Source organism: Pseudorca crassidens, chromosome 10 (genome assembly GCF_039906515.1).
Source record: "Pseudorca crassidens isolate mPseCra1 chromosome 10, mPseCra1.hap1, whole genome shotgun sequence".
Classification (NCBI taxonomy): Eukaryota; Metazoa; Chordata; class Mammalia; order Artiodactyla; family Delphinidae; genus Pseudorca; species Pseudorca crassidens.
This window is the reverse complement of record NC_090305.1, coordinates 105,772,366-105,793,907: the sequence shown is the minus strand read 5'-3', so window position 1 is coordinate 105,793,907 and position 21,542 is coordinate 105,772,366. Positions and strand designations below refer to the sequence as shown.

Sequence of the window (21,542 nt, the reverse complement as noted above, 5' to 3'; positions counted from 1 at the left end):
CGGTCCCTGGTCTGAGGCAGCATCGTGCAGGACACGAGGGTCCAGCTACCGTGGTCTTTGCACAGTCTACACCGACGTCACCCTCCTGCTTCACACCCTTCTGTGTCACCACTGCTCTTGAGATCAAGGTGGCAGCACCCATGCCAGACCCCCCGCTCCTTGAGCTCTGGCCCCTCCCAGACCACCCCCCCCCCCCGCCCCCGGCTCCTTGAGCTCTGGCCCCTCCCAGGCCCCTCCCTCCCCCCCCACCCCCGCCCCGTGCTCACAGGCCTCTCCTGCTGCAGGCGCAGTGCACACGCAAGCCCCTCAGCCTGAGGCACCACCCCCGCTTGCCTGCCTGCTCTGGGGCAGCCTTCTCGCACCTTCCCGCCTGGGGCAATCCGCCTAGACGCTCTCCCCGCGTCTGGTCTGGCCCCTGTGGCGCCCCTCTGAGCTGCAGTCTTCGTTTCCGGGGTGACCGGGTAAAGCCTCTGTGCCCCTAGACTGTATTCCCATTGCAGGTGGGAACGATCTCTGCTCGTCACCACCGTCGTGCCTGTCGCCCACAGGGCACGCAAATCCTTCCTGCGTGAGTGAACGAAGTATGGCGAGTCTCTGGGGATGACAGTGGCAACAGGGTGACGGTGGACGTGGTGGTGGTGACAGTTGAGGGTGATGCTGTTGGCGAGGATGGACCACCTTCCTCCGCACGTGCTGGGCCAGTGGACACCTGAGCGGTCCCACTCGAGGGCGGAGCACCGTCGGGGCTGACCCGTTCCCACGGCAGCAAGCTGAAGAGTCCACCCCACGATCGGAGCTGCCGGGGTTCCTGGCCTTCCCACAGGTGTCGGGATTTCCTTTTCCTTTGATCCGGCTGTACCCGTTCAGTAGTGCCCCTCCCGGGTTCAACTCGCTTTAGCTGGGATGGACTTCTGTCCCTGGGGACCCGAGAACCCTAACCGGTACAGACGGGGCGACAGGGGTGAGCTGAGATGGAGCCCACGCCGCCCCGCTCTCCGTGCCAGTTCCACCTCCTCTCTGGCTTCTGAACGTCTGTGGAACGTCCTCCATCTCTGCTGACACCTGGCTGAGCTCGTCCGTTCCAGGCCTTTACGTGCCATCGCATGTGCTGAGTGATCTTGATTCCTCACCGCTGGTCCTGACCTTTCTCCTGAACCGCAGCTCACGGCTGACTGTCATGCGTGTCACACTCCGCAGGCCCCAGCTGACTTCTTGATTTCCTCTGCACAGTTGTCCTGTCTCAGAGAGCGGACAGACGTCTCGGAGATGACCCGGGCCTGTCCACAGCTCCTTCCCACTCCCTTCAGCAGAGGCCGCTGCCTCAGGGCCTGCGCGCTTGCTAACTTCCCTGCAGGGAACACTCGCCCCAGACCTTCCTCACCTTCCGGGAGAGGGGGCTTGTGAAGGCTGAGCCCAGGGCAGGGCAGAGGGCGCGGAGGGGAAGAGAGGGAGGAGTTCTGGGTGATTCCCCGCACCCTGGGTGGGCAACCGGGTGGCCAGAGGGACCACCCCTGAGAAGGGGCCCGGGATGGGGGTCAGACCTGGGGAGGAAGATGCCAAGTCCGCGTCTGGCACGAGGAGTGGGCAGCATCCGTGGGCCGTCCAGGATGCCGCCCAGCAGATCCCTGAGCTGCAGCCCAGGGCAGAAGTAAGATGGAGAGGCAGTGCCGGGCTATAGTCCTCGGTCTGGGCAGCACCCACCCTCCTGAACCAGCCGGGCCTGCTGGGAGGAGATCCAGCAGCAAAATTCGTGGCTGTACTAACGCGAACAGAGACGGTGCCACTGACCGGGCTCACGGAGAAACGCAGACGCACTCAGGGTGGATGTTTCCGCAAGCCAGCCTCTCCCAGCCGGCCACTGGCAGCCAATTGATAAGCCTAATTAATAATTAACTTTTTAATTAAATATCAATTTAAAACAAGTATGGGAACCAGTCTCTGGCAATTAACACCCTTGCTCTGCTTTCCTAAAGGGACTCAGTCCAAGGCCCAGGCTCTGGGAACTCTTGGGTGGGGAGGGCAACCCGGGACCCAGCAGAGTGGGGAAGGGGCCCGGCCTGGCCTGCTCCACCCCGCCCCAGAGCCGCAGGGATAGCTTTCTCCACCCAGCGGTCACCGCCCGCGCCCTGCCCTCAAGGAGCTGGTGTCTCGAACGCGGGGCAGAAGATGCTCAGGAACGTGCGAGTGGCGAGAAGCTGCTTCCCGGGGTCCCAAAGGAAGGAGAAACAGGGCCACAGGAAGACGGCTCCACTGGCCGTGACGGTGAAGAGTTGGAAGGACACTCTGGCGTGGGAGCTGCGCGGCCAGAGGTGTGGTGGTGGGGATGCCCGTGCAGGTATGTGGCGGGTTTGGGATGGCACAGGGTGGACCAAGTGTCTGTAGAAGGAGATGGCTCATGCATACCCTTGCTGCCATCCCAGAACCCCAGGACCCCAGGGGTTTCCTGACCAGCTGCTTGGGTGACCGCAGGCATAACCACGGTGCCTGGGGACCCAAGTGGCTGGCGGTGCCAGGTTCCTGCTTTGGGGGCTGTGACAGCGCAGTGTGGTTGGCAGGCAGGGTGGCCCCGGCCCAGCGCTGCCCGGCTCCCATGCCTCCCAGGCCGCACGGAGCTCCCCGGGTCCTCGCAAGATGCCTGGGGGCCGCCGGAGGCATCCAGCACCCAGTGGGTGGGCAGATCTGAAGTCCTGAGGCAGAGGCGGACAGCGTGGGGAGGGCAGTGGGGCCCATGCAGGTGGCTGAGGGCCGGGGCTCCCTCCCCCATCAGGCAGGGACGAGTTCCCAGGGAAGGGGCAGCACCTGGGAAGGCGCAGAGACCAAGGGTGGGACGTGCTAGGCCTCGGCCGTGATGGGGCACCGGGGGGCCTTGGATCTAAGGCAGGCCGGCCCTCAGCCAGGACGGTTGGGGCATCGGGGCAGGCAGCAGAGCCCAGGCGTCTTGTCCCTGCGCCTTCCAAGGCCTGGAACCCAGGGGAGGTGGGTCAGTATTTGTTGCCTAAGCTACAGTGGGAGCTCTTTGCAAGTTGCCGTGCTGCAAAAGGGCAGGGCTGTTGGGAAGCGCGCGTGCTGTGCGATGGGCAGAGCGCGCAGTAAGTGCTCAGGACCCGCTGCAGCCTCAAGAAGCCACTGTTGACTTGGCAAGTTGCGACGATGTGATTGTCCTAAAGGCCAGACCAACGGCGCTTGGTGGAAACAGCTGGTTCCCAACTCTGGGCTGAGCTTGGGACCCTGCCTGGCCAGGGAGGGACCCTGGGGTCTGCGGCCCTTTTGTGGCAAAGGGGGTGGACTGGGGAGGTCTGAACATGCCCCGCGCCCTGCCTTGGGGGAGCGCTACTGTGGAGGCCACAGCTGGGCTCTGGAAGGGGCAATGGGGGCAAGGCGCCTCCGTCGCCCGTTGTCGCCCGCACCAGCCTTGCCCCCGCCCCGTGCTCAGTATCAGTTCCGCAGCTGCCCCCTGGTACCTCCCCATCTCTCCTCACCTCGGTACCCTCAAACTGTCTGCCTCGTGGCTCTGTGCCTCTTCCACTCTTGGGTCTCTGGGTCTCTCCTTGCCCCCCATCTTCCTGCCCATCCCCGCCCCGCCCACTGCAGTCCCCTCCAGCCCACTCCAGTGCCCTTATCTGGGTCCAGCCCCTGCACTATTGCTGGGAGCCCATCCCCATGACAACGGGGCAGATGTCGGCTGCGATTAGCCGCTCTCCCTCCCGCCACAGCTCAATCCGTCTTTGAAATTAAATCAGCTGCGATAACATCGACTGGCCAGGGTAGTGGGGGGGCAGGCAGGAGGCTGCCTGGGCCCCACCCACCCCACCCCAGGCCCCGGTGCAGGGGGAGAGGAGGAGGAGTAGGGCAGACGGGCTTCCAGTGCGGCTGTGTGACCTTGTCCAAGTCTGTAAGCCTCCAAGCCTCAGTTTCCCCATCTGTAAAATGGGGGCAAATAGCCCTCCCTGTTTTGGGGGTCGGTGCGAGTCTCTGGGGAGAGTGTGCAGGAGAAGCCCTGGAGAGGGCTCAGTAGGGCTGAGAACTGCCCCCATCCATGGAGAAGCCGGAGCCCTGGTGGAAACCCCTGGCCAGGCCTTGGGGTCGCAGCGGCCACTCAGACCACGCACAGTTGGAGGCCACAGACCTGCTCTGTGAGCCACGGCGCACACACACACACACCCCAGGGCTTTGTTGCCCTCGTTCATAAAAGGCTCCAGTGTCACCAAATCCTCCTGCCCGAGGGACGTGCTGGGATGCCATCGTGTCCACCTGGCGACGGAGAGACCACAGGATTTGGGTCCCTTCAGACAGTCAGGGGCCCTGGAGGGATGTGGGGACCCAGGAGTGGTGAGGGGAAGGGGTAGTAAAGGGTCTGCCTGAGGATGTGGTGGCAGGAGTGGGTGGGCATGGGCGCAGAGGGGTGTTTCAGGACCCAGCCAGTCTGTGCAAAAGTCCCACTTTGGGAAGGAGGAGTGGGGGAGGGGCGCCACAGCACAGTGAGGCGAGGGTGGGGAGATGGGCAGAGACCCAAGGGAGGCAGGGAGAGAGGGGACTAAGGGAGGAAGATCTGGGAGGAGGGTTCCAGGCAGTGGCCCGGCCAGTGCAAAGGTCCTGAGGCAGAAGCGTGCCCAGTGTGTATGCAGGACAGGGAGGAGGCCCGTGGGGCTGGGGCAGAGTGAGTGTCAGGGAAGCCGGGGAGGTTTGGGGGCCTCATGGGCCACTGGGAGGAGTTGGCTTTCCCTTTGAGTGTCTCACAGAACTCTCAGGTTTTCACAAGATCCTTGTGGCTGCTGGGGTGAGAACAGGGTGAAGGAGGGGAAGGGGGGAGGCTGGTGCACTGTCCAGGTGAGCGATGAGCGGCCGAGGAGCTGGTGGCAGCGGTGGAGGTGGGGACCTACGTGCGGAAGGTGGGGCCTCGCCCCTCATGAGCAGGGTCCGTTCTGGGGCTGGGCCGGTGGCCCAGGGGCCTCAATGCAGCCCCATCCTTAGGGCCCTCCTGCTTGGGAAGTGGGCCTGAGCTGGACCCGCGCAGCCAGTCCCAAGCCAGGGCGTCCGTTCTGGATCGTCGGGGCTCTGGGTGGCGCCCTGGCTTCCTCACTGCCACAGCCCCGGCGCCCGCACACAGTCAGGCCCAGAAGGGGCTCCGTGAAGTTCTTTGGCCAGAATGTCCTGCCCCAGGGCAGCTTGCTGAGGCCTCCCCAAGGTGCTGACCAGGGGCGGGGCCTCCAAGGATGAATTTAACAGGCCAAAAGGAGATGGGAAGGGTAGCCCGGGCAGGGGGAACAGCATGCCTAGGAGACGGCCGCTAAGAGTCTGGTGCGGGCCATGCCGGTGGCGTGGGCAAGGTGTGGGGCTGGAAGGATGGCAGGGGCCTCAGATGCCAGCTAGGAAGCAGGACTTCATCTGGGGTGTGTGTCCCTAGCTGCACCTCAACTGTCTGGGCTTCAGTTTCTTCATCTGTCAAATGGGGCTAAGGGTCGAGACAAGGATGCAGAGAGGGCCATGTCGCCCGCTTAGCCGGGCCTGGCAGCTGCCACGCTCGGTCGACACGGGGGACCGGAGCAGGGGAATGCCACGATCGGCCTGTGCCTCAGGGGGAAGACACCGCCTTCAGGTGCGAAGCTTGGAGAAGGGGCAGGGGCCGAAGGTGAGCCCGGTCCTGGGGTCCTTGGGGTGTCCATGAACACCCGTGCCTTGCAAGCACCCAGATCTCTGTTGCACACCAGCCCCGGGACCGTGCGACCGCCCGGGCTGCTGGACCATAATTGGATTTGCCCAGCAGCTGTCGGGGCTAAGCAGGCCCACTTGACGCAGCCGTGCTTGGCCAGTAATTGGTGAAATTAGCAGGTCGGCAGGGGCAGAGGTCAGGTGGTTAATGCTGTGGTGGGGGCTTTGATGAAGTTAGTCCCACCGCAGGACTGGGAGCTGGGGCTCCACCTTCTGTACGCCACGGGGCTCTCCTGCCCCCCTCGTAACACGGTTAAGGGACATCCAGCTGCCGGCCTGTCCCAGGGGCTCCGGGAGGCCGGACCCAGGGGGCCTGAGCCTGGAGGTGCAGCAGGTCGTCTGCTGTGTCCTCCTGGCCAGGGCACCTGCAGCACCCACGTGGCCTTGCAAACCCCTAGAGACCTTAGGGAGATGCCCCGTGCCTTCCTGTGGAGGCTTCCGTTGGAGAACAGCACCCAGGCCCACCTCTAGGCTTTCGGCCCCCACCACGGCTGCTGGTCATCCGGCTCTGCATCTGGAAATGGGGATGACCGCCTCCCCGGGTCTGTCCGTGACCAGGCCACACCCTCCCCGCGAGGTTCACGGCCTCCCAGTGTCTCCTCCCGTCATGAGCTCCCAGGCTTTGTCCTCTGAGCATGCCCCCAGGTTCTTGCTATTCCCTGCAACAGTGCGCTCCCACCTTCTTTCATGTCACGTCATTTATTAGACACCTACTCCACGCCAGCCACTGGGCTTGGAGCTGAGATGCATAGGTGAACAGAGTCAGAGCATGTGCCAGCCCAGGTGGCATTCCCGGCACCTTTCCTGGCCAGGCCCACACTCCTTTCTTCCTGGGAACCAGGGACGCCGTGACTAATCAGCCTGGAACCCCCAAACCTGGAATCACCTCCTTTTCTGGCTCCGCTCCAGCCCCCAAGGAACGGGGACTTGCCAGCCTGCTAACGCTTCACACACACATACACACACCACACGCAAGAGCATTCTTTCCTCCAACAAATCTGTGCCCTGCCCCTCACTGCCAGGCACTGCTCTAGACCCTGGGGACACAGCAAAGAACGAGGCGGGCACAGGCCCTGCTTCCGGGACCTGCAGTTAGGGCTGCGGAGGCACACGGCTCTCAGGTAGTCACGCAGACGAGGCGGAAGGGCAGGGAGACGCAGGGAGGGGCCGTGAGAAAGCCGAGCTGGTGGTTCTGGGAAGGCCTCCTTGGGAAGGGAGACATGAGGCCTTCACCAGGGAGCACGGCCATGCAAAGGCCCAGAGGCCACAAGGCATTTGGTGCCGGGGAGGACCGGAGGGGAGGCCGGTGTGGCCGGGCTCAGGGGGTGAGGGTCCGGGAGGGTGGGCAGTGGCCAGGCCCCCGGCGCCCGGTGGTGAGGACAAAGCCTGAGGTCTACGCTCAGAGCCGCGGGAGCCCCTGAAGCCAGGCGTGGCGGTGGGCGGAGCACCCTCGCGGGCTGGTGGGCGTGGAGCCGCGGGCTGGGTGGGCCAGGCGCTGGTCAGGACGCTCACGACCCGAGGACGCAGGCGCAGGCGCAGGCGCAGGGAGCTCCTAACCCCGAGCCTGAACGGCGCCCTCGCGAAGTCAGCCTGCGCCAGGCGCTGGGCACGTCCCCGGGCCTCGCGGGTGCGCCCAGGCTGCCCGCCCCCCACCAAGCGGGCAGCTGTCTCCGTGAACCCGCTCGGCATGTTTATTAAGCATCGCCCAGGCGGTGGGCACAGGCAGTGGGCCGAGCCTACTTGCTGTCCGGCCGTTTGAGCTGCTCCTTGCCATTGACGGTCACGGACTTGAGCCGCCCGTCCTCCTCCACCTCCACGCGCTCCTGCCCGTTCTCCACGATGCGCTTGGTGGTGACCTTGTGTCCGTTGACCATCTTGGTGGACGACATCACCGACTTGAAGCCCGAGCTGCCCGAGCCAGAGCCGGCGAAGGATGCAGACGAGAAGGTGGCACGGCTGGCGCCGCCCCCGCTGCGGCCCAGGGTGTTCAAGGCTGAGAAAGCCTCCACGATGGCCGGGAACTCGCCGAAGCCGGCCGAGAGGGCGCCGCGCAGCCCGTGGCCCCGGCCCGCGTGCTCGCTGCCGAGCCGGCTGTCGCAGAAGCCGAAGGAGAAGGGGTCCAGGCCTCCGAAGAACTCGCGGAAGATGTCCTGGGGGTTGCAAAAGCTGTAGCCGCTGTCGAAGGGGCTGCTGTAGCGGGTGCCGGCCCGCCAGCTGCCGCAGCCCGCGCGGTCGCACACCAAGCGCTTCTTGGAGTCGGACAGGACCTCGTAGGCCTCGGACACCTGCTTGAACTTCTTCTCGGCCTCCTCGTTGTCAGGGTTCTTGTCGGGGTGCCAGCACAAGGCCAGCTTGCGGTAGGCCTTCTTGATGTCCTCCTGGGAGGCGCTAGCCTGCACCCCCAGCACCTCGTAGTAGTTAGGCATGCCGAGGGCCGGGGCGGTGAGGAGACGCGGGCCTGGGGCCCGGGCGGCCGGTGGGCGCGGGCGGCAGCGGCGGCCTGGGTCCCTCGACGGGGGCCTGGCTGGAGTCTGCTGGCTCCAGGGCAGGTTACCGTTTCATAGTACCAGCACCTCCGCTAGAGGGGCAGGGGGAGGGGAGGGCACTGCCGCTGGGACCCGGCCACCAGGCCCCGCAGAGGCAGAGCTGGCTGGCCCTTTGTGACATCAGCCCTGGGCGGGGTGTTTCCCTGCCCAGGAGGCCGAGCCTCAGCTGCCGGCTGAGCCCTGGGGGCAGAGGCAGGACCAGCCGCAGGAGCTGGGCGAGGTGGGCCACGGGCCAGGGGTCAGGGAGGGGAGTGAGGGCTCCTGGGGTGTGTCCACTTAGCCCAACGGCTGGGTGGTTGGCGCGGAGTGAGGGGCCTGAAGTGGGGGACCGGGCGGGGTGGGCTCGGGGCCTCAGTTCATTCTGCTTGTGCCCCGTGATCCCATCAGATCCTCTGAGATGAGCCCCACAGAGGCAGGGGTGTTCCTCAGTGTCTAGGACGGTGCTTGGCAATCAGTACACGTTTGCTGAATGAATAAGGCTCAGAGACATGCGGCATCAGACTCAAGGTCACACAGCAAGTCAGTGAGAGAGAGGGAGATGCAAACCCAGGGCTGTCTGAGGCCAAGGTGGGCAGCACATTGGAAGAGGCATTCCACTCAAGCCTGGTGACAAAAATAGGCGGCGTTGGTAATGAGTATAGTGGTGGCCCCCAGAAGACAGGTCCCTGCCCAAATCATAGAACTTGTGAATGTGCTCTTATCAGGAAACATGGTCTCTACTGATACAGTTAAAGTAGGGATCTCGAGATGAGCTGGCCCTGGATGATCTGGGTGGGTCCTAGATCCAATGGCAAGTAGTCCTTAGAAGAGACAGACACGCACTGGGAGCGGGGGCATGGAGTGGGAGGCAGAGACCGGAGCGGGGGCATGGAGTGGGAGGCAGAGACCGGAGCGGGGGCATGGAGTGGGAGGCAGAGACCGGAGCGGGGGCATGGAGTGGGAGGCAGAGACCGGAGCGGGGGCATGGAGTGGGAGGCAGAGACCGGAGCGGGGGCATGGAGTGGGAGGCAGAGACCGGAGCGGGGGCATGGAGTGGGAGGCAGAGACCGGAGGCAAGCAGCGCCGGGAACGCAGAAGCCGCCCCCCACCCGACACCGGGGGGGCAGGGCCTCCCCCGGGGCCTCCGGAGGGAGTGCAGCCCTGATGGTACCTTGACTGGGGGCCCCCGGCCTCCAGAACTGTGCAGGGATGGATTTCTGTTGTTTCAAGTGGCCCAGTCTGTGGCAGTTCGCCGTGGTAGCCCTAGAAAACTAGCGGCGCGTGCGAGGTACCCAGCTGTTCCCAGGTGTTCCTGTGTCTTTAATTCTTGTTCTGTTGTTGGAGTATGTTTAGAAACAGCAATTAACAAGCCTGATTAACACCTGTTCGTCCTTTCACCTCATCCCCCCCAAGGTGAGATGGAAAACACGCTGCCCTGCGGTGAGGCACTTAGCGTCTGAACTGAGATAGCTTTCCTCTCGCTTCTCCCCCTCCTCCCTCCCTTCCTCTTTCTCCTTTTTCTCGTCTTCATCCGTTTCCATTATTCTCCCTCTTTTTCTTTTCCGTCAGTACTCATGGCTGCTGGGCTCCAGGCACCTGGCAGGGGACAGCGTGTTCTAACCAACCCCACGTGCTGGGAGGTACGAAGCAGACTCTGGAGACGCTTTGTCCTAGATGACAAATGCTGTCACCCGCACAGCCCTGGCCAAAAGCGCGATTTGCCCTCCGTCCCTGGTCCATCCGCCCACGCGTGCTGACACACCTCACACATCGCTTGGTAGAGGAAGGGAATGGCAGAATCACTCCACTGGGCGCGGCTGCAGGTGGAAATAGTTCTGTGTGTTTGTAACTATGTTTCTCTCACTATAGCTAGAACCTGGTCTCGCCAGGCTCGTCCACTGGTGCTGAGGAAAGATGGCCACACACGCGGTTCTCCACGGCAGCGGTGCTCTGGTTGACTGTGGCAGCCGAGGGGAGAGTGACGAGGTGGGGCGTCCGCGGTGACTGATGAGGCGTCCGTACGGCAGCAGGGGTGATGGGGGCAACGGAGGGGTGTGGAGCCGTGGTGACGGCAGGACGGAACCTGGGATGGTGCTGGTGGAGGTGGCGGCAACCCTGGTGGTGAGGGTGTTGGTGGGGACAGTAGCCCTGCTTGCGGCGGGGACAGCCACTCGTGGAGGTGGTGGTTATGACCACAAAGGAGGCGACGTAACGGAGGGACCGGAGACCGTAGAGGTGCTGTTGACGGAGATGGCGGAGGTGACGGGAGGGGATGGAAATGGCTGCTAGGGGAGCTCTTGTTGTGCTGTGGCAGTGGTGGTGCTGGTCGGGACCCCTGCCACAGCTCAGAGGCTTGGGACCGACACTCAGTTCTCGCCCACTTCACTTGTCAGCACCGCTGGGGCGGCTCCAGGGCTCCCAGGCGCGTCTTCCCCTCCCGGATCCCAGGCTTCGGGAGCAGCTCTCGTGGCGGAGAGGCTGCCTGTAAGAGCTGGTAGATGTGTGGGATGCCTCTTAGAACTTCTCTTGGGACGTAACGGACGTCGCTCTGCCTTACATCACGTGGTCAAGGCCAGTGTCGGTGGAATGGGGATGGCACTCCTTCAGGAAGGTTCTGCACATCCCGGACAACACCCAGAGAGGCACAGTCCTCTTGGAAGAGAGAATGGGCAGCTACGGTGCGCTGCGGGTGAGTACGGCGTGGTGGCAGCGGTGGCCCTGGTGGAAGCGGGGGTGGCGTTGCTCCTGGTGGGAGTGGTGATGGTGCGGACGGTTGGGGTGCTGGTGTTAGTGGGAGTGACATGGGGCAGGAGTGACGCCGAGCCGGAGCAAGAGTGCCGAGGGTGGTGGTGACGGCACCGCAGACGTGGCGTTCTCGAGGGTCTCTTGCTAACTCAGAATCACCGCCGCCCTCTGCTGTGGTCTCCTCCACACCCTGGAGGATCCCTTACCCATGTGGCTCCGGCTTAGTCTGCAGAGACATGAGATTTGGAAAGTGGAAAAGAAAGAGGCAGTTGCAGGCAGATGAAAACCCAGAGGTTTGCAGCGCCTTCTAGGTGACCCTCTGAGAACCCCTGCTTCAGGGCTGCAGGCTGAGATATTCAGAGGGAGCTCCCCAGAATATCATGAGATTCTAGCAGCTTCCAGGCAAGCTCTTGAGATCCACCACTTTGGAGCCGAAGACCGAGACCATCAGTGACGACTTGCTTCCCTGATCTTTATGCCCTCAGGTCACCCAGTGGTTGTGGAAACTTGTGTTAAATGTCCTTGTACCTGTTACACAGTCAGTAACCGTACACATGGTCATGGTGACAGTGGCTCAGATGAAGTTGGTAGTAGTGGTGGAGGTGGGCATGGTGATGGTGGTGACGACACAGGCAGTGGTGATGGTGTGATGTCAGCATGATGTTGGAGGGGGTGGTGGTGGTGGTGATAGAGGAGATGATGGTGGCGATGATGAGGAAGGTGATGAGGTGGTTGCCGTGGAAACGGGGGTGATGCAGGTGGTGGTGATAATAATGGTTTGGTCATGATGTAGAAACGGTGGTCGTGCTAACTGGGACATTTGTTGAGGTTAAGGTGGCAGCGGTGATGGTGGGGATGGAAAGGATGAGGATGCTGGTGGTCATGGTAATACAGACCCTGGCTGTGGTGGAGATGGCGGTGTGACGGTGACGACAGGGATAGAATGAGGCAGTTAGTGGTGATGGTGATGATGGTGGTGGGGAAGGAGGTGGTGATGGAGGTGATGTCAGAGGTGGGATGGTGGCAGTGCGGATGGAAGTGGTGGTGACGGTGATGGTGCTGGTAACGATGGGCATAATGGTGGCCACGGTAACGGTGATGCTGGTTGAGGTGATGGAGGTGATGTCAGAGTTGGGATGTGGTGGTGGTGGTGGTGGAAGTGGTGGTGTGACGATAGTGATGTGATGGTGATGCTGGTTCAGGTGGGGACCGTCGTGGTGGTGCTGATGGCAGTGGTGGTGGTGGTGGCGATGAGGGTAACCGTGGGGGGATGAGGGTGGATGCAGGGATGCTGGATGCTGTGGTGATGGTAGTAATGGGAGGATGTGATATTGGTGACGACAATGTAATCAGGATGGTGCGTGGGTGGTTACAACAAGCTGAGACACGGGATCCAGGGTGTTGAGGTGCCTGAGCACCCCACAGAGGCTTCCCCCTGACCCACGCGGCCTCCCCCCGCCCTGCCTGAGGCTCATGCTGACCTCCACTGGCCTCCCTCAGAAGGACTTCCTCTGGCCGCCCCGCCGATGCTTCCGGAGCCCCTCAGCAGGTTCCCTGCCCTGCTCTGCCCGCAGGTCCTGTGCTCAGCCTGAGGCCTCTCGGGTGGGCAGAAGGAGGCAGCTGGGATGGAGACGGGCTGGGGGGCCACCCAGTAGGACTCACGGGGAGGGGCAGACCCCAGCTCCTCACTGCCACGGGGCCCCGAGGGGGGAGAGCCTCCCCATTACCGAGGGGAAGGGAAGCGCCCCATAAAGGGTGCTGTGGAGTTCGGGGGCTGCATGCCGAGGTGACGTCCCCTCCTGCAAGGGGTTTGGACTAGTGTCCTCTGAGGCCCTACAGCGAAAGTGTTGACAGAGACTGGTGGGAGTGTCAGGGGCCTCTGGGGTCCCTCCTCAGGGCCCGCCCAGAGGAACAGGGCTGAGCTGACGCGACCTTCGCTCAGGCCCCCCCCCCGCCGCCCCATCCCGCTCTCAGCTTGCTGGCCGTCCATCACTTTCACTCTCTGAGCCTCTCTGCCCTCATTTGCCGCGGCGGGGAGGGGGGGCTTCTTCCCTCTGGGCAGCCAGCCTAGCCTCCCTGGCCCACCCTGAAGCCCCGGCCTGGGAAGAGAAAGAGGACCTGGATGAGCAGGGGATGGTAGGCAGAGCCTGAGCTGATGCACAGGGAGGCCCAGAGAGGGCAGGGCACACCCAAGGTCACACAGTGGTCCCAGGAGCTCTCCCCAGGGTGAGCTGATGGCAGCCGATTAGGCAGCCACTTGGTATTCTGAGCAGCCAGAGGCCCCTCTCTGTCTCTGTAATTAATGGAGTGGCTTTTTAAAAGGATTCTAATCACCCCTGATCCTATCTGCTTATCACTAGCGTTCCTAATTAGATGATCCTGGCAGTCACTTGGCTAATTCCCCCCAGCCCTGTGCAGCCCTGCCCAGCCTGGGGCAGCCCACCCCACCCCCCAGACAACCCCAGCCCAGCCAGATGGGCGGTTCAGGCCTTCTCTCCCCTCAGGGCCCCTGGTTCTCTAACCGCATTACCTTCAGGATGGATGGGTGACAGCGATGGATGGGCCGCTGGATGGCCAGTGACCGGTGAGTGAAGGGACTGAGTGATAGACAGCTACAGGGGTAGGTGGATGGACAGACGGACAGACTGGGAGGTTGAGAGCTCGGCCTGTCAGGTCAGGCGGCACGGCTGTTTCCTAGCTCTGTGTTCTTGGGGAAGTCACCTAACCTCTCTGTGCCTCGGTCTCCGCATCTCATCTGTAAAATGGGGGTAATCGTAGTATTTTCCTCATAGGGTTGCTGTGAGGACAGCTTAGAAAGGAGGAGAAGCTTGCTGGTGTAAATTAACTACAGCAGTGTGGATAACGGGGGGCGGGGGGTGCTAGACGGATGGGTGGAAGGACAGACTGACAGATGAGTGAAGGGAGGACTGGTAGACAGATGGTCCGAGGAAGAATGGGAAAAGGGTAGAGGAACATACACGCTAGTGGGCTGGTGGGAACCGGGCAGGTGGTGGGGTCGCCAGACAGGCGAGGGGAGTGGGGGGCAGCCTGTCTTCTCCAAACGCAACAGGACGATCTCAGCTCAGGTCCCAACACAGACATGGCTCAGACCTGCCTCTCCTCCCCAGGACCTCCAGGAGAACTTCCAGCCCAACACCCCCAGCCAGTGGACAGGTGCCCACTGGGTCCCCTGCATCCTTACCCTCCAGCCCCACCCAGGTAACACCCGCTGCGGGTGAGCCACATGGTCTCTGGAGGTCATATTTAGCCTCAGATGGCATTCACTGCCTGAGAGAAGCCATCATTTGTGGGACCACCCTCCCCACCGCCAAGGTCCAACGTGTGCCAGCCTGCAGGGCAGCAGCTCTCACCTACCCGCCAACAGTGCCATAGACCCCAGCCCAGCACTGCCGGGAACAGCCCTGGGAAGGGCTCTGATCCCAATTCCAACAGCTGATCCTAAGCATCCAGGAGAATTCGACCCCCAGGGGCTCCCCCAACACCCACGGGCCTCTGCAGCTTGAGTTGCGGGGCTTCCTACGTCTTCCTGGAAAAAGTATAGAACGAAGAAGCCTGAAGCGTCTTTCAGAGTGAGGGCCGGCACACGTATGCACACATTCATGCCATCATCCACCCACCCACCCATCCCACATGTTTCCTGTGCTCCTGTCACACCTGTGCTGTGGTCCAGACACTCTTCTAGGTGCCGCAGGTGTATGTGCCAGTGAACACACTAGATGGAGCCTTGCCCTTACGGAGCTGACTCTAGTGGAAAGATACAAGAAACTGATGACAAGTGAAGGTTTCATCTAACGTCAGGCAGTGAGAGCTGCCGTGAGGAAGAAGCAGAAAGAGGGCTGCCCTTTCAGATGGGGCGGTCAACAAGGCAGCACCCTCCGCACACGTGCTCAGACCCAGGCCCCACGCGTCAGTGCACGCCTGTACGCACAAACACACGCGTGTGCACACAAGCACAAGCCCCCCACGAGGCCTGCAGCCCTGCCGTGGCTGCAGATCGGGGCACAGTGTCCCCAAAGGTGCTGAATTCAGCTGAGTCACCTCCCATTCACCCACCCCACACAGGGATCCCCCGCCCCAGGCTGTGGGAGAGAGAATGAGACACACAACAAGCTTTGGAGGGAGAGGCGACGCCTGTCTGGGGCATTTGGGAAGGCTGCGGGGTGGCAGGGGCGGGTGACACCTGGGCAGGGCTGGAAGGGGTTCGTTCCGGCAGGGTCTGGGGATGGTGTGAGGGGCGGCGGCATTGGCCTCTGGTCTCAGCCTCACTCACATGAAGGGCCCTGGATTTAGACAGCGGATGTCTTTCCAAATGATGCAAAGCCCTCAGTCATGGAAAACATAATATTTCCAGGGGGGAAGGTGTTCCTCGTGCAACTGTAAACACGTTTGCGTTCTCAGTCTGCACTGTCCTGGATGCAGTAGGAATTCATCTTTTTCTAAACCGCTGGTGCCAACAGGGACGGTGCTCCCTGCCCAGGGGACATTTGCAATGACTGGAGACACTTTTTTTTATATAAATTTATTTTATTATTTAATGTTATTTATTTTTATTATTTATTTATGTATTTATTTATTTATTTGGCTGCGTTGGGTCTTCGTTGCTGCGCCTGGGCTTTTCTCTGGTTGTGGCGAGCAGGGGCTACTCTGTCACGGTGCGTGGGCTTCTCATTGCAGTGGCTTCTCTTGTTGTGGAGCACAGGCTCTAGGCGTGCGGGCTCAGTACTTGTGGCACGTGGGCTCAGTAGTTGTGGCTCACGGGCCTAGTTGCTCCGCGGCATGTGGGATCTTCCCGGACCAGGGCTCAAACCCGTGTCCCCTGCATCGGCAGGCGGGTTCTTAACCACTGCGCCACCAGGGAAGCCCTGGAGGCATTTTTAATTGTCATGACTTGGAGGGGGTGCTCGTGGCATCTCGTGGGGCGAGGCCAGGGACGCTGCCAAACTCCTGCAGTCACACGACAGGCCAGGTGTCACCAGAGCAAGGCCAGGAACCCTGGGCTACAGCCCAGAATCATCACTTGATGTGCAGTTATGCTGCATCCATGCTTTTTGTGTGCCAAAGGCATTCACTTCCTTCACGTGAACATTGAAAACATAAGGGTGACCTGTTTGGCTGTTTATTTCCTAATAAATTCATCAAGTCAGAACCTCGAAACATCGAGGGGTTGCCTGGGCCTGAGGGGACGAGGGCTGCAGAGGCTCAGATGCCAGGCCCAAGAGCTTGGATGGGTCCCAGGGTGGGGAGCCCTTGGGAAGATTTGAAGTGGGGGGAGGGAGAGGGACGTGATCAGTTGCATGTTCCAGAAAGATCTCTCCACAACGAGACTGCTTCATACCCAACAAACTGGTAAAAATGTAAAAGGCTGACATGAATGACCAAGTGGTGGTGAGGATGCGAAATTCCCGAAGCCTGCTGGTGGGAAAGTTAATTGGGACAAGAAGTTTGGAAATTCTTGGCCTTGTCCTGTCAGTGTGAGGGTGCTGAGTCCCTTGACTCAGTAGTTCCAGTTCTAGGCTTACCCCGCCCCCCCCCCCCCGGGAGAAGCGGGGCCTGGTGTCATTCCGGGACTACAGGACATTGTATAAGCTGTCATGTTGGTCCCTCTTGCAGAGTCTTTTCTCTGACTGGCTTTGAAGCAGGAAGCCGCCGTGACAGCCGATCAGTGTTTCCCTGGTCCAGCCTCTGATGAGAACCCAGCCCTGGTCTCCATCTTGCTGGCAACCGTGTGGGACCGTAAGCTACACCGCGCCTAGGTTCCTGACCACAGACCGTGAGACAGAAACCTGTGTGCTTCTAAGCTGCTGAGTTTGTTGGGATTTCTTTTTTCTTTTATATATATATTTTTTTATTTATTTATGTATTTATTCATTTTTGGCTGCATTGTGTCTTCACTGCTATGCGGGTTTTCTCTAGTTGCGGCGAGCGGTGGCTACTCTTTGTTGCGTGCGTGGGTTTCTCATTGTGGTGGCTTCTCTTGCTACAGAGCATGGGCTCTAGGCGCATGCGCTTCAGTAGTTGTGGCACGTGGGCTCAGTATTTGTGGCATGCAGGCTCAGTAGTTGTGGCGCACAGGCTTGGTTGCTCTGCGGCATGTGGGATCTTCCCGGACAAGGGCTCGGACCCATGTCCCCTGCATTGGCAGGCGGATTCTTAACCACTGCGCCACCAGAAGTCCCTGTGGGGATTTCTTACACAGAATAGAAAATCAGTACGGGGTCAGGGAGGGGGGCTGTTGTATTGTTAGTTATATATTTGGCTATCTGAAATATTTCATAATTTAAATTAAAAGGTTATGAAAGATCCCAATGGCTGAAGAGACAGATCGCAGAGCACGAGCTGGAGGCCGGGGGGGTCATGAGGAGGCCAGCGTGCTGCTGTGTGGGTGAGGGTGGAGCTGGGCAGTGTAAGGGGGCTCAGGGAATGTGTAGAAACGTCCCCTGCATCCCTAAATTCTGAGGAAGGGGAGGGGCCGTCCCAGCGTCCCCGCCACGCCTGGGAAACCTGGATCACAGCCCTCCCCCCAGGTCAGCACAGCCCAATCTGGGGGGAGGAGCAGGGAGAAGGAATAAGGACGGCATTTTCCCAGGGTCCCCTAGGGAGCCCTGCAGTGTGGGCTGGGGGGACAGATGGAGTGGTAGGAGGAGGCCGCTGGGCTGGGTCCACCACGTCCGTCTCCTGGGAGAAGACCCCCGCCCCCACTCCAGCCTGCATGCCAGGGGGAGCCATCCCAGGGAGTGGGAGCCCCAGCCCTGCCTGTACTCAGTGTCCGCAGCTATACAGGAGGATGATCTGAGGGTACCCTGCCCACTTGGGGGCCGGATGGGAGGAAATGCTGAAAGCACCTGCTGAACAGCCAGGGCCGTCCCTTCGGCCCTCCCATCCCTGGCAGCCTTAGGTGCTGTGGGGAAGGAAGAACAAAGAGGTCCCCAAACACCCTGGGCTTCTAGGAGTGGAGACGGGCATCAGGGCTCAGTCTGAAGCCCACTGACTGAAATGGCATTAGAAGGCAACCTCCTTGTTGGGTGAGCTCTCCAAGGACTGAGGAACCTTTGCCTTCCCCATATTATCCTTGTAACAACCCTGCAAAGTGTGGTCTTGTTTTACTGGTGAGGAGTCAGGATTCAGCGAGGCTAAGCCACTTGCTCAAGGCTGCACAGCAAGAGAGAGGCAGCTCTGTATGCCCCGCAGTCAGGCCTTGTCCTTCGGTGACATTGGTTAGGAACTAGGGAGCTCTGAGGGGCTGAGGGGAGGGAGACTTCATATAAGGCTTCCTCTCATATCTTTGGCTGGGGTTTTGAAGGATGAAGAGAAGTTCTCCCGGCAAATCTGAAGGGGAGAACATCCCAGGGAGAGAGACCAACCAGGAACAAGGCAGAGAAAAGAAAAAAGGTTTTGTGAATGATTATCTCCTACATTACAAAAGTGGCACATAACACCTTAAAATATTAGCCCAAGTTTATAAAGTGAAAAGTACCCTCTCACCACCCCGGTCTCTCATACTTCCCGGAAGTAACCACTGTTATTCATTAGGCATATGTCTTCCCGGGTTTTTTTCTATATGTACACAAACATTTTTTTTTGTGTGTGTGGTACGCGGGCCTCTCACTGTTGTGGCCTTTTCGTCGCGGAGCGCAGGCTCCGGACGCGCAGGCTCAGCGGCCATGGCTCACGGGCCCAGCCGTTCCGCGGCATGTGGGATCTTCCCGGACCAGGGCACGAACCCGTGTCCCCCGCATCGGCAGGCGGACTCTCAACCACTGCGCCACCAGGGAAGCCCCATACACAAACATTTTTAAAACAAAAAATCATACATTATATATTGTTCTGCAGTTTGCTTTTTATCCCCCCAAAGAACCCTGCAGTTTAGCTTTTATTTCTAGTGTGTCTGTGAAGTGCACCTGAGGAGAGCTTGGAATTTCGATCAGCATTCCCACATATGGCACATGCCAGCAGCTGTTTCTACTATGGCAGGCCTTTTCCATTTTTCTGAGAGGAGAGGTGAAAAGTGGTACCTCCTTGCGAAACGTGCATGTACTTGATTCTTTCTGAGGTTGAGCTCCTGTCCAAATGTTTATCAAGTGTTTATTTACATGTCTATTAGGAAGGACCTGTCTGTATCCTTTGCCTGGTTTTCTCTTTTTCTTGACTGTGTGTGTGTGTGGGGGGGGTCTTTTTATTATGTACTGCATTTTTGTATTTTGAGTTTTTGCATGTTTGCATAATTGCAAAATTATCTCCCATTTTGCAAGGATTATCTTTAAATATTACTTTTTATCATTAATGCTATTAAACCTCGTTACAGAAAACTTGGAAAATGGGGAGGAAAAGGAGAAATCATCTATCACAGAGCTGTCACCATTTGTTAGCATTTGGTGACAGTTCTTTTCCCACATGCTGCAATGACTCTTGTCATCGTGTTAGACACTTGTAGCCCGTGACTCGGCTCTAAGAGCGTAACCTTCGGGAGGCATTTTAAAGGCTTTCTCGTGGATGTCCTATAGTTCCCTCACCTGTCTCCCTTTTTTATTGTGGTAAAATACACATAACGTAAATTTTACTATTTTAACCATTTTAAAGTGCACAGTTCAGTGGCCTTAAGTACATTCACACTGTTGTGTAGCCATCACCTCCATCACCTCCAGAACCTTTTCATCTTCCCAAACTGAAACTCTGTCCCCATCAAACACTAGCTCCCCCTCCCCCTCTCCCTGTCTCTATGAATCTGACTGCTCTTGGGACCTCAAATAAGTGGGATCACACAGTATTTGTCTTTTTGTCAGAGTCGTTTCACTGAGCATAATGTCCTTAAGGTTCATCCATGTTGTAGCAGGTGTCAGAATTTCCTTTCTTTTTAAAGCTGAATAATATTCCATCGTATGGATGGACCACATCTTCTTTATCTGTTCATCTGTTGATGGACACTTGGGTCGCTTCCACCTTTTGGCTACTGTGAACAGTGCTGCTGTGAACAGAGGTGCAAATACCTGCTCAAGTCCCTGCTTTAGGTCTTCTGTGAATGCACTCTCATCATGCCCTTTTTCTGAGTATTTAGGTTGTATCCAGTCTCTCCGTTTTGTAAATAATGATGTCCTGAACATCTCTATGTCAGAGTTTCTTGTTAAAGGTATCTGGAAGATTACTCAGCATTCAAGTCTTGGAATTGGAATCGTGATCTCAGAGTTCATTTCAAACACGTGATCCCAGCCATTATCCCGCCACTCCCTCCCTGCTCCAGAAGCTTTGGCATCTTGTGTGTTCAACAATTTTTCCTTTTTTCTCTTTGGTTCCTAGAAAGGACAGACTTAACCTTGAGGTTTGCAGTGTTCCTTTGCCATTTTATCTGTTGGGGAACCAACCTGGGTGATCCAGCTGGTAGGTTGCAGTGGATTGTTTCGAAACTAACTCCTTAAGAAATCTGGAATGTGGAATAGAATACATGTGACCTGAGGACTCAAACCCAGTGTCCCTGAGACCCAGACAGGCCTGGGCAAGAGGGGCCAGGTAGAGACAGAGACAGGGCTTCCTGAGGGGAGAGATGCAGAAATGGCCCTGCAGCCACACAGTCCCTTCCGGGCCAGATCTTCTACCTATTTTTAAGTGAATTTCCTAATTTTTTTTTTTTTTTTTTTTTTGGCCGCACTGTGCGGCTTATGGGATCTCAGTTCCCCAACGAGGGATTGAACCTGGGCCATGGCTGTGAAAGCCTGGAATCCTAACCACTGGACTGCCGGGGAACTCCCTGGATCTCCTAATTTAAAATCATTTGCCATTCATTCATATTTTTGTCAGACCTCAGGCTGCTGGTCCTAGATCAGAGCAGGTCTTCGCCCAGGGAGGTGCTGTTCCGCCGGGTGTTCCAACACCGCTGGATTGAATAACCCTTCCCACTGCATTGATCAGGATACCTCCTTTATCATCCATTATCTTATAAATAATAGGGGCTCTTTCGGGCTTACCCGAGCCTGAGCCATTGATCTACTTATTCTGACGGCACAACCACAAGGTTTGAACAATTGTGATCATAGAATCTTGTTTAATATTAGAAAGCGTCACACACACACACACACACACACACACACACACACACACACACACACACACACACACACACACACACACACACACACACACACACACACACACACAGCCCTCGCTCTATTTTCCCTAATTTTCTGACTTGTTCTGCTGGTCTTGTTAGTTTTTCCAGATAAAGTTTGGAATCGTTTCGTCATTTTGCCTAGAAGCAAAACAAACCCAGTGGCCTTGTGATGTGCCGGCCGTGCTGTCAGCACAGGACAGCGCTGTGGTGTCGTCTTCCCTTCATCCCAGGTGAGGTGGATGCAGGCATTCCTCCCAAACCCGGTTCCCCTGGGGTGGGGTCCGTTCTGTGGCCTTGGGGACTGGAAGGCTTTTTCCCTTCCCTGTTCCCAGCAGTGGGTCAGCAGGAGGCAGGAGGGCCTTTGGGGGGGACAGAGCTGCTCTGTAAGAATTACAGCAGGGGGTTGGGTTCTTCTACTGAACATGGGAAGAAGCAGCCCGGGA

The 21,542-nt window shown here is 58.9% G+C and overlaps 2 protein-coding genes and 1 long non-coding RNA gene across 8 annotated transcripts in view; 2 read left to right on the top strand and 1 right to left on the bottom strand.

Annotated features, from left to right (window-relative positions):
• EEFSEC (eukaryotic elongation factor, selenocysteine-tRNA specific) overlaps positions 1-21,542 on the top strand; it is a 204,717-nt gene that overhangs the window by 178,768 nt on the left and 4,407 nt on the right. Inside the window, exons 7-10 of one of the 6 annotated variants that reach the window (XR_010947203.1) lie at positions 16,611-16,733; positions 17,290-17,378; positions 18,301-20,372; positions 21,199-21,329. The gene's annotated coding sequence lies outside the window, so the exon portion shown is untranslated. Of the gene's footprint in view, positions 1-16,610; positions 20,373-21,198; positions 21,330-21,542 lie in introns of all 6 variants that reach the window. The other 5 variants (XR_010947200.1, XR_010947201.1, XR_010947202.1 and 2 more) reach the window with 5 other exon arrangements.
• On the top strand, positions 267-13,281 carry LOC137232833 (uncharacterized). The gene is made up of 3 exons (XR_010947205.1): positions 267-2,335; positions 9,804-9,874; positions 10,104-13,281. It is a non-coding gene; the product is annotated as an uncharacterized lncRNA (long non-coding RNA).
• On the bottom strand, positions 7,446-8,135 carry DNAJB8 (DnaJ heat shock protein family (Hsp40) member B8). Its single transcript, XM_067755663.1, has one exon. The coding sequence runs from the start codon at positions 8,133-8,135 to the stop codon at positions 7,446-7,448; it is 690 nt and encodes a 229-aa protein (XP_067611764.1).